We start from the raw sequence: 12591 nt of genomic DNA, 5'->3' as shown, positions 1-12591 counted from the left end.
AGTAAATACATTGTATTGTATGTATTTTAATGTTAGTACATAGTAGTTAAAGACACCAAATATAAAGTGTGACGAAAGATTCAATAGGTGGCATTTTAAACAGTGAATAATAATATTTTTTAATGTATCTAAAAAAAAACGATATGTTGTGCGTATGATAACATATTAATGGGTAATTCATACCGATAAATTAAATGTATTATTAAAAACTACCCTTACAGCAGTTATATGAATTTCATTCCATTTTGATTCTACTTTCTTTAATTCATCCTATTTGCTACCTCAATTCAAATTCTAATTAAATTCAGGAATTAAATTGGAATTTGAAAGGCATTCTTAATTCAATTCTGTATGGTGCACAGCACTGGCTTTTACATAAAAATGTTTCATTGCATTTACATTGTCGTGAGGTGTATCAGCCAGATAGTGTAACTTAATTTGGAATGAATAAGACCTTTGATTATTGCCAGATTTTTTTTATTTCAACAGATACCACTCGGGAGCAGAAAAAGCAAGAGAGAGAAGGGGTGGAGTACCACTTTGTCTCCAAACACACATTTGAAAAAGATATCCTCAACCACAAGTAAGCAAAATCCCCTGAGTGGTACCCTGCCCAAATTGTAGTTTATTATAGTGGCTAGTATTGGGTTGTGTTGTTTTAGTTTGCTTGCATTGCTTGCTTCACTGAAGTTAATAGTCATCTACAAATGTTAAGTGATACAGCTAATATTTCAAATAGTTACCTGGTTGTTTTTATCCAATACTAACTGAAAGCTGACTACTCTATTCCAGTCTTTAAATATGCTCCTTGAATTTAAATCACATTTAATCCTTTTTAATGCTTAAAATGCAGAGATCACAACCAAAATTGACAGGAAATACTCATTCTCCCATTTTTACTCAAAAACAAGGGGAAATCTCTAAAGCATGTGTCCATGAACAGTGTCATATTATATTAAACGAAGGGGATATTTTAAGAGCCCTCCGTGGTTTGAAATGACTTTGTGCCTTGTTAGTTGGACACAGGGAAAGAAGTCAAAGAGAGTGAGACAGGAATGACAGAGAGCAGACAGACAGACTTACCAGAGAGGCGGGCTGCTTTTTGCATTACTCCACCAAATTATCATCATTTTTGTTTATCATAAAAATGCCTTGGAGCCAAATGCTAAAGCCTAAGGTTACTGCCAGAAATCAGCAGTCACAATTGTGCCTGTGATGACTGATGTCAACTTGTTGACTGCTGAAAAATGTAAGACAAGAATATTTACATGAAACCATCAAGTAATTCCATTTCACTTGGGTAGAAGTGTGGTTGACTTTCACAAGGAGACATAAAGGCATGATGTATGTGAAAACAAGGTTATCTGTTATGTTAATATCGAACTGGATAATCTGTCAATTAAAATGAAAGTAACAAAATGAAAAACTGTCTTATTTTCTATTTGAATGTGACAGACTTTGTATTTGTACTTTATCATTCACAATTAGGAACACCCTGACTCTAATAGAAGAAAACAAATACCCCATTGTGTCCAGATAGAATGATTCATTACTGTATTACAATATTTGGTATGAGAGTAATGAGACTGAGATTTTTTTGCATTACAGTAATGAGAATGTGATTTTGTTTGGTGGTGGTGGGGGGGGGTGGGTATTACAGTAAAGGGAAAGTGATTTGGGGCATGAGAATGTGATTATTTGGTATTACACATTAAGAGAATGTTTTTTATATGTAATGAGAATGCTATTTATTTAGTATGAAATTAATTAGAATGATATTTGTTATGAAAGCCACTATGTAAAATATGACCCAGACATTTCTTTGTGACATTCACCAAGATTTATATTTGAGTGCCACAAGATGTAATTTCTTTTCATGTCATTTATGTCTTGTTAGTTATCAGAAATATCCAGAACTTGTTATCCAAATCACTCCAAGTTTTCAAAAGGGTGGTAATTAAATTTAAATTCAATTATTTAAAACGATTACAATTAAATTATTTAAATTAAATTTCAATTAAAGAAAAATCTAAATTATTATCGAATAATAGCAAAAGGTCTATATTCTAAAGCTGTAGTTCCTGCTCTCTGAAATGACTCACACAGGTTTTTGGAGTATGGTGAACACAAAGGCAACTACTATGGTACAAGCGTGGATTCAGTGCGCAAGGTTCTAGCGGAGAGCAAGGTGTGCCTGTTGGATATGGAACCCCACGTGAGTAAAACATCATTCATGTGTATGAGTGCCAAGAGCCTTGGATCAGGTATCCATGCATGAGGGTCTTCAACAGCAACGCCCCCTTTCAGCATATGATACAAATACCACAATTAGTCTTCGATCTCTCTATTTCCAAGAGTATTATTGAGATGGAAAAGGAGAAACTGGGATAAACAGAGTGAGGGAGAGCCAGCGAGCAAATATGTCATATTTGTTGACTTTGGAACATAGACTCAAGGGCAGGAATTATGTCATTCTGGACGGGGAGCTTCTGTCAGCTTCACTCCAATTGGTACATTTCCTGTGGTCTGATTATTTTTCATCAGCTTGTAACATTTATAGAAACATTCTCACTATATTAACGAACATACTATATGGGCACATATTTCAAATGATGGCTCATGCAGAACGGCTCGTGCAGGATTTTGGAAATGATCAAGTGTTCCATTGTAGTAAAGCATACAGATGTAGTTTTCTGAGCATTTGAATGAAAATGGCTTTAAATGAAATAGTGAAGTTACAACAGCATGGACATGTTGATCCCACGGACAATGACTAAACAGCTGTATTATTTTGAAGAATAGTTCTCATATCTGTTGTCATTTAGCTGTGTTTACTGTAGCATAATGACTCAAATGCAATCAAAAAGCTAACTGTTTGTTTCTCTATTCTCTAATAGGCAATATCAGCCTTATACACAACTGAGTTTAAACCTTATGTTGTATTTGTAAAGCCCCCATCTATTGAGCACTTAAGACTGAGCCGAAGAAAAGCTAAAGTTCTGTCGTGTCCAGATGAGCAGACACCCACAAAAACATTTAAGGTAAGAGATAATAATGATTGTAGTTTCCTGCTGTCGCTATCAGAACGTTTTTGTACATTATTATCCTTACAGACTTATACTGTCAGATAAAGAACATTTTTATAGGTTTTTCCACTTTAAAAAGTAAACTTAGAAATTAATAAAGGAACTTTTTAACAAAACTTTATAAGATGAAGACTACCATCATATCAGAGCTCCTGTGGCTCGCCTGGTAGAGTATAATACAAGCAACATGTGGGACTCATGAGTTTGATAGCCAGGGAACACACAAAATGGTAAATGTAAACTTTGAACACATTTTATGCATAAATGTAACAGTGGCTTAGAAAAACTATTTCATTCTACATAAGGCAGGTCACCCCATCATAGTGGCAACCATTTTAATATCACATGACCAGCCAAATACTACTCACTTTATCTTGGTAACCCCCCGTTCCCCCCTGTTGGTGAACACTCATATTTGACCAATATGCCTGCAAATGGGGTATTTCTGCAATGGCATCAGTAACCAAAAACATACTTATGGGTGATGCTTCATTCACATAAAGAGTATAAATATAGTATAAAGTCTCAGTATAATGTCCAAGACCACTGTCATATTTGCCAGCGTAACAAGGAAAAAAAACGTATTTCACCTTTGCATCTAAAATATTCTGCCTGATCTCATGAACATTACGTGACAGTGTCAACATTTCTGCAAAACAAAATTGCTTCATTAAGCATGTCGCTGCAGTTTCTGAGTGAAATGTCCAGCGGGGGCGTCAAAAGCGAGTGAAATTATTTTTATGGTTAATATTAGATGAAGGTTTTGATGCATTCTTGGCTGGGCTCGAACCACAGACTGCTGAGTTCAAAGTCCATCACACAAAGTCCAGGTGAGTTAACACGGAAGCTAAACACATTGGAATAAGTGAGTAAATGTAGGTTGGTCTGTAATACAAGCGTTATAATGTGTCTTTTTTCAAATAATGCATTATAGTAAAAGTGTTTCGATATCACAACAGCTGTGTGTGACTAATAGTGCGAAAAATAAGTGTGTATAAAGTCATAATCAGCTGTTGTAGTCCTGATTTGTGAGACAGTGAATAAAACACTCAGTTGTTGTAGTGCCTCTAGTATTAATTTCACCAGGAAACTGCGACAAAATGAGAACTGGGCATGTAAAATTCAGTTTGCAAAATGTACTTATAATAACATTCATTCTATGAGACTAGGTAGCAAAAATTATATGTAAAAATTAAAAAAAAATTATACAATAAAAATTAGAGGATCCCACATACTCAATTCATGTCCTTCCTGATGCTACACCAGAGTACAGTACACACCAGAGGTGGACAAGGTCACGTCCTGACTCATCATCTTGACCTTACTTTGGCCTCTCTTGCATTTAATGCACCTCTTTGGCAAAGGTCCCTTTTAAAATCACTCCAGGGTGGGCTGCAGGTGTGCCCCGTGAACACACACAGGTTCTCCCTACTTTCTGAGACTTTGTCTGGCTTGGGGTTGAAAGTTTCCTGGTTATCCCACCGAGACACATCTGTGTCATGCTATGAGCATGAGCACCTAAGTCCACTCCGGGGTCTTATAAAATACTTATGTCATCTCTCTCACACCTGGATGTTGTTTTACATACTACCAAGCTGCTGAGTGCCCTCCGGTGCAAATGTGTTGCTCATCTTTCCATATTAACCCAAAACTTACTATATAACTGCATTTGACATTACTTTTTTTCATGATTCAGCGGCATGACTCTTCTTTACTGCCGTTACAGTACTTGCTCCATACAAGCCAAAATCTCTCTCACTTATAATGTCACATCATTTTTATAATTCATAAACTGCTAAGTGAAATACCTTTTGAGGTACGGAGAGACATATTTATAGGCAAGATGTGTTCTAGCAGACCATCTGCAATTATGCATAATGTGTTAAATGTCTTCTCACTGTTAAAAATAGTGGACAGTCTCATAGCAGAGCATTTCTCACACTGACCAATGACCTGAATGAATTTAACTCTTAAATATACTGAACTTGACTAGTATCTTTACTCTCATGCCAGTTTTTCAGAGTTGTCCAACTGATGCAATAAGATGCAGTTTTAGGTAAATAAAGCAAGTAATATCTGGATTAATATCTTGATTATCTGAAATCAGAAGAAGGAAAACAGTCTAAAGCAATGTATTTCCCCAATGTATTGTGTGACGTGACCAGAATATCCTTCTGACATAATCCAGTAGATTGAACGAAACTTCTTTATTCTTGGCACCCTACATAGACAGATAGAGTATATTCAATACTAGCTCCAAAAGTGCTTCAATGAGAAATCATTACCATCTTTGATTACCCACATTATAGAGTTATTTTTAGGTTACTAGTAGAGTTGGGGTACTCGAGTTTGGACTCGATTCCGAGTCACGAGTCCAGTTTTAATGGACTTGGACTTGTCACAGACTCGGATGCATTTTTATTCTGACTTGACTCGGACTCGAGCCTTTGGGACTCTGGATTTTTTCTGAGTCCAGCAGAGTCCTTGGCATTTGTGATGCAATGAATAATAAATAAATAAAAATAATGAAACAGAAATAAATTAACACATCTCTGTCCGCATGCCGCTGTAGCACCCCCTGAGGTCATAGGCGAAGCCAGAGTTTGTTTCACTGTCCTGAGCAAACACACACACGCACACATACAGGTGCATCTCAATAAATTAGAATGTCTTGGAAAAGTTCATTTATTGCAGTAATTCAACTCAAATTGTGAAAATCGTGTATTAAATAAATTCAATGCACACAGACTGAAGTAGTTTAAGTCTTTGGTTCTTTTAATTGTGATGATTTTGGCTCACATTTAACAAAAACCCACCAATTCACTATCTCAAAAAATTAGAATATTTTGACATGCCAATCAGCTAATCAACTCAAAACACATGCAAAGGTTTCCTGAGCCTTCAAAATGGTCTCTCAGTTTGGTTCACTAGGCTACACAATCATGGGGAAGACTGCTGATCTGACAGTTGTCCAGAAGACAATCATTGACACCCTTCACAAGGAGGGTAAGCCACAAACATTCATTGCCAAAGAAGCTGGCTGTTCACAGAGTGCTGTATCCAAGCATGTTAACAGAAAGTTGAGTGGAAGGAAAAAGTGTTGAAGAAAAAGATGCACAACCAACCGAGAGAACCGCAGCCTTATGAGGATTGTCCAGCAAAATCGATTCAAGAATTTGGGTGAACTTCACAAGGAATGGACTGAGGCTGGGGTCAAGGCATCAAGAACCACCACACACAGACATGTCAAGGAATTTGGCTACAGTTGTTGTATTCCTCTTGTAAAGCCACTCCTGAACCACAGACAACGTCAGAGGCGTCTTACCTGGGCTAAGGAGAAGAAGAACTGGACTGTTGCCCAGTGGTCCAAAGTCCTCTTTTCAGATGAGAGCAAGTTTTGTACTTCATTTGGAAACCAAGGTCCTAGAGGTCTGGAGGAAGGGTGGAGAAGCTCATAACCCAAGTTGCTTGAAGTCCAGTGTTAAGTTTCCACAGTCTGTGATGATTTGGGGTGCAATGTCATCTGCTGGTGTTGGTCCATTGTGTTTTTTGAAAAGCAAAGTCACTGCACCCATTTACCAAGAAATTTTGGAGCACTTCATGCTTCCTTCTGCTGACCAGCTTTTTAAAGATGCTGATTTCATTTTCCAGCAGGATTTGGCACCTGCCCACACTGCCAAAAGCACCAAAAGTTGGTTAAATGACCATGGTGTTGGTGTGCTTGACTGGCCAACAAACTCACCAGACCTGAACCCCATAGAGAATCTATGGGGTATTGTCAAGAGGAAAATGAGAAACAAGAGACCAAAAAATGCAGATGAGCTGAAGGCCACTGTCAAAGAAACCTGGGCTTCCATACCACCTCAGCAGTGCCACAAACTGATCACCTCCATGCCACGCCGAATTGAGGCAGTAATTAAAGCAAAAGGAGCCCCTACCAAGTATTGAGCACATATACAGTAAATGAACATACTTTCCAGAAGGCCAACAATTCACTAAAAATGTTTTTTTTATTGGTCTTATGATGTATTCTAATTTTTTGAGATAGTGAATTGGTGGGTTTTTGTTAAATGTGAGCCAAAATCATCACAATTAAAAGAACCAAAGACTTAAACTACTTCAGTCTGTGTGCATTGAATTTATTTAATACACGAGTTTCACAATTTGAGTTGAATTACTGAAATAAATGAACTTTTCCACGACATTCTAATTTATTGAGATGCACCTGTATATGCATGTGCAGAGCGGAACACTCATCAGTCAACCTATACACTTGAATGTTACTACGGAGACTACTGTATAACATTGATTACGTTGGTGGCTGGCACGACGAACACATAAAGACAGGTATGTAGCCAATGTACTAGAAACGAAACAAAGCGGTTTCACAAGGCACGGGACCTGACAACTGGTAAAATCACATGCGCCGTTTGTGCAGCCAATACGGTGCTCGAATCACGGCTTCATCATGGTTAAGAACTTAATTAAGTCAATTTACCCACATCATGTCTCTCACAGTTTACTAAAAATAACATATCAAAATGTAAATTCCCGAAAAAATATAGCATATAGGCTTCTGTAGTCTCTTGAGGTCCACGCAGTGTTGTCAACTTGAACTGGTCCTTGATGAATTAACTGTAACTTTTTAAATAGTCTGGAAAAAAATAGTTATTGCTAAAGCAGCTAGCAACTCTAAACAGATAAATAGCACCTATTTATTGATTTTCTATTTTAAAAGCATTGATGAGCTGCTTAAAATATGTTCTTTTGCCGTTTTTTTCCACAATAAAATGCACAATAAAATATTAAGATATTTTTGGGCAGCAAAATGTTTAGTTTGCAGAGAAGAGAAGCAAATTTGTTGCGTTGCACGTTGATTTGACGATACTTTCATTATATTCTTCAGCAAATCAGCTAAAATATATCGTTAGTCAGTGCAAATGCCCAAATAAAAATGCATTTTCAACAACGAGCTGAAAGAAGCCAATCCATGTCTTCACGGAACACGTGAAAATGTAAGAGAGGTGTTTTCTGTCACTGTGAATGGTAATTTTCCCCACGAGCACTGAGGGAAATCAGACAATGTCACATTCAGACAGCTACACTGCATTTTTTACATAGTACAAGCACTTAAATGTTGAGATGTGGGGATTGTATTTTGAATGTTAGGTTCCAATGTTGGGAATTTTGTGTTAAAATGTGTACTTGACATGACAAGTCTATTCATAATTACACATGCAATATGAAATTATATGGATAGAATAGGCTACATGGAATTTTTTTATGCTAAAAAAAGCTAAATGTGGTTAAATCGTGAAAAACAAAATGTAAAATAAAATAGTAAATACAGTTAAGTGCAGAAGTTTGCATACTCCTATTGTTTTATAGGTTTTCACACCCTTTTTAGAATTGATACAAATATAAGAGAAAAAGGTTATATATTTTATGTTGTACTGCCCTTCAAAAGCTACATTACACAACATTTGTAATTTACACAAATCATCCTGTTCAAAAGTTTGCATCCCCTTGGTTCTTGTGTTGCCTTCTTGAGCATCAATGAATGTTTGCACCTTTTGTAATAGTTGTGTATGAGCAAGGACGGATTAAGAACTGAGAGGCCCATGGGCCGATACATCTTTTCACAAAATTCATCATAAAACATAATAACAGAGGGTAACTGGTGTATATTACTGTATGACCACATGTAAGGGTCAGTGATGCTAATTGTTTTGTTCAGATCTATTAAATTATTAAAAAGTAAAAATGCAGTTCACACAAAACATCTACCTGAAAACACCTTACACCAAGAATACACTTTAATATTTTCTGAATATATTCTGGGGCTTAAAGTAAAATATGTCATCTGGCTTTTAAGACTCATTAAAAGCTAAAATTCTTGAAAAAATATATATTTGCATAACTAGTGCAGAATAATCTTTTATTATTATTATTATTATTTTAAACAACTGTTTTAAAATAAGATACAAAATTTAAATTAAAAACACTTTTGTCCTCCAAATCAAAGTCATGTGGTGTAACAACATTTTGTTGTTTATGTTGACAAAAACCATAAAACAGAGCAGGCACTTTTAGACCCTCAGGACATGAGTGTGAAGTTAAAAAAAAAAAGAAAAGAACATCTTATATTTATTTTGACATTTTTATGAAAGGCACATTTTGTTCAGGTCATGTGGTGTAACCCTGAGAAAACGTCTTGATATTTTTGACTAAAAAATTCATAATATTAACAAAAAATATTTTTTACCTTGAAAAATTTGTTTAATAACTTTTTTGAAATTAATGATTGAGTTGTTTATGCTCTCATATATTTAAGGTGCAAGGAAAGTATTATAATAGACCTTTTTCACACTCTGGGTTTTGGAAATCGGAAGTAAATATTTGCAGGGTAAATTTCGACAGCGGTGAATGGGAGTGAATGGGGGATCACAGCAAATATTATTTTCACTTACCCACTTGCTCCAAGACCAAAAAAAAAAAATCCGCTATTACGTTTAAATGACTTTCCAGAAGAGGAAAAAAATAGAGAGAGGCGGATTAAGACAGTAAAATGGGAGAAGATGCCAAATTTACTGTCACTCTCTCAGCTGCTGCAATAGAAACCCCCTCGCAACTGTGGTGATTCATTTTTTAAAACTAATTCCAGGGTAATATAACACAAAGCATAATGTTATACATTTACTCTCAATATTTAAAAAATTTCTAATATATAAAAAAATTTTTTAGAAACGCGTCATCACAGTCTGTGAAAAAGGTCTATACTTTTTATTTGGTGGTTACACCACATAAGTTTAAAAAAAAAATTTTTTGTAGAAAATGCTACAAATGTTTTTCAGAAATGAAAGAAATCAATATGGACACAAAGATTACATTTCGAACTTGACAAGTATTTTAAACTAGATTTTTAAAGTATTTGTTATTTTTAACACCTTGGACAACCTTATTTGTCAATGACCAATAAGCATTACCACCTAACTTGTGCCATTTCTTTCATATTTTTTCTGAACACAGTAGCCTACTATCATTCACATGTACCACCTTTCTATTCAAATTATTTTACAGGAGGAGGACTTTGATTATATAATTGCCATTGCCCAAGATATGGAGAATAAATACGGCCATTTGTTTGAGAAAGTCATCATCAATGATGACCTGGCCATCGCATTCACTGAGCTGAGAGACGAACTCAAGAAGATTGAAACAGAGAGTCACTGGATCCCCAATACATGGGCTCATGTCTGAGAGAGCAAATTATGTAAACTGAACTAGTAAAAGGAATGATCACTTTTGAAATGTTTTGGAGATTTTCAGCATATAAAAAACACATCATATTATTGTAATTATATGCTTATAAGCAGTAGTGTGCTGGCCAGTCATGAATTAAATCCCCTCATAACCACCAAACTCATGACACTGGACTGAAGTGTTCTTGTTATTCCTGTGCTTGAAATAGGTTTGTTTATGTTGAGAAACAAGTAATTGTAAAGAATTTTCATCTCACCCAAATTCCTATGTAATGATGTATATTATGTTATATTACTGTATGATTTCTATACAGTTATTGCTTTTGTGCACAGTTGTACCTTGTGTTCTGACATTAATCACTTGCAGACTCTCCTGAGCAAAGATGTGTTCTCAGTTTGGTTTAAGTGGTGTGGAGCAAGACTACAGTTTTTTCTTAAATTGTGACTGCAAGATTGAACTCTGGATTAGACCTTTGAAACAGATCCAGGTAGCTCTACTATGTACCAAACATTTCCAATCCAAGTGTAGATTTGTTCTTGACATTGAATTCAACTCAGGGCTTTGCAATGATTTAAATGTCTCAGTATTCCTGAGGAACACTAACTTTACAGGTAGATGAAGTAAAATGGATCAATGCAGCGCACCTCAACTGATCTTACCCATTTTTTAAAGGATAAAACACTTGCAAAGAGTGATTCCCATGACAATTCTTCTCAAACATTTCCTTTGGATCTGGAAGTTGGGAGGAAGAGGCTTGTTGGAAGGTTACCTTAGTTGTTTCTCCAGAAGCCAGAGCAGGAAGTGGAGTTTATTTTCACTGTTGGGGGGGGGGGGGTCCTGGGGTCAACTTGGATGGTTGCCTGGCCAGTACGGGGGACAGAACTCCACGTATATCTGCCTTTTACCTTCTAATTAAGCCAGAATGTTAGGATGCTTGAATTGGAGAAGCAGACATCGATCCTTACACCAATCCATAGTAAGACAGATACAGTTGTAAAAATTACAGAGTGACACATCTGCACGTAAAAACACATTAATGTATACAAGATTCACTTCATATTTTCATTGTAGCTATTTGGCATAGTCCAAATCTTAGACAGTACTCTGACTGGATTTTACCGTGGTAAATACATTTGATGGATACTGCAAGGCTTTCTGATGCATTTTACACTATAAGCATGGCCAGACTGGTTTTCACAGAGTTTAAATCTAAAATATACTGGTAGATGACCTATAACATCCATTTTTAGGTTAAAATTTAAATGTGGGAACGCATATATTGTACAACAAAACCACAGAGAAAACTGACATGCTGCTTCTGAAAGTTCATGTACCCTAAAATCGAAAAAAAAAAATAAAAATAAAAAAAAATAATCAGAAATGTTTGCATTAGTTAAAGCCTGAATACATTTCCTCTATTGCTACTGATAGCCTAGAGTAAAAATAAATGTTTACTCTCGTGCTACTAATGGCAAGTTGCTCGAGAAGCCTCAGAGACACAGGTTCTGGTCCCGTGGAAACCAGGAAGTAACCGTGTTCCCATAAACAATGATGAGCCCGATTCAGATGTTGGATTTTTGCTCTAAGATTATAGTTTACTCCACTAATTGTTAGGTTTAGGGTTGGGGTATAATAATAATAAAATAATATGTAATAAAAAAATATATATATTCCTGTTGACTGTTTCATTTACAACTAAAAATACAACTCGCTATTTGCGCCACTCTGTGGACATTTCACCTGGAAACTGGAGCTCACACATGCCCATACGTTCAAAAACACTTCCAGGTTGAACTGGGAACTGATCAGAGTTTCGTGAAGCACAGACCAATTTCAGCAGCAGAACTTTCAGCCTACTGTTGCCAAATTCACAGTGTGATTAACTATTCACCTTTTTGCCTACACTAGTTCTTATTAAATGGACATGCAGTGTGACAAATATTGGAAATGTAGTCCCTAAATTAATAGGATGTCATAAAATTGCATGCATAATAATTACAACAGAATCAGCAACAATGCTGTTTAAACGGTTTTAGATTGAGTATAGCATGTCACACCACAGGACATGTCAACTTTCCAAATGTATTTCATGTCAACCACCCATAGGTCTATGCTATATATATATATTTAATTATGCACCTGCTAAGCAATCCAATTCAGGGAGCTCTTTCTTAATAATTACACATACTTTTAAGCTCAGAGTACTGTCATTTTCCATTCTAAGTTTCCATGTATCTGCGGT

The 12591-nt window shown here is 35.9% G+C and overlaps 1 protein-coding gene across 1 annotated transcript in view; it reads left to right on the top strand.

Annotated features, from left to right (window-relative positions):
• The window catches only part of LOC127441480 (MAGUK p55 subfamily member 7-like), a 152844-nt gene extending 141933 nt beyond the window's left edge, over nucleotides 1-10911 (top strand). Inside the window, exons 17-20 of the mRNA XM_051698974.1 lie at nucleotides 490-583; nucleotides 2107-2215; nucleotides 2898-3041; nucleotides 10167-10911. Coding sequence (XP_051554934.1) covers nucleotides 490-583; nucleotides 2107-2215; nucleotides 2898-3041; nucleotides 10167-10346 — 527 coding nt within the window. The 3' untranslated portion in view covers nucleotides 10347-10911. The remainder of the gene's footprint in view (nucleotides 1-489; nucleotides 584-2106; nucleotides 2216-2897; nucleotides 3042-10166) is intronic.
• The last annotated feature ends 1680 nt before the right edge of the window (nucleotides 10912-12591 follow it).

Source organism: Myxocyprinus asiaticus, chromosome 5 (genome assembly GCF_019703515.2).
Source record: "Myxocyprinus asiaticus isolate MX2 ecotype Aquarium Trade chromosome 5, UBuf_Myxa_2, whole genome shotgun sequence".
NCBI lineage: Eukaryota > Metazoa > Chordata > Actinopteri > Cypriniformes > Catostomidae > Myxocyprinus > Myxocyprinus asiaticus.
The sequence above is the reverse complement of the archived record's forward strand: the minus strand, read 5'-3'. Positions and strand labels throughout refer to the sequence as shown.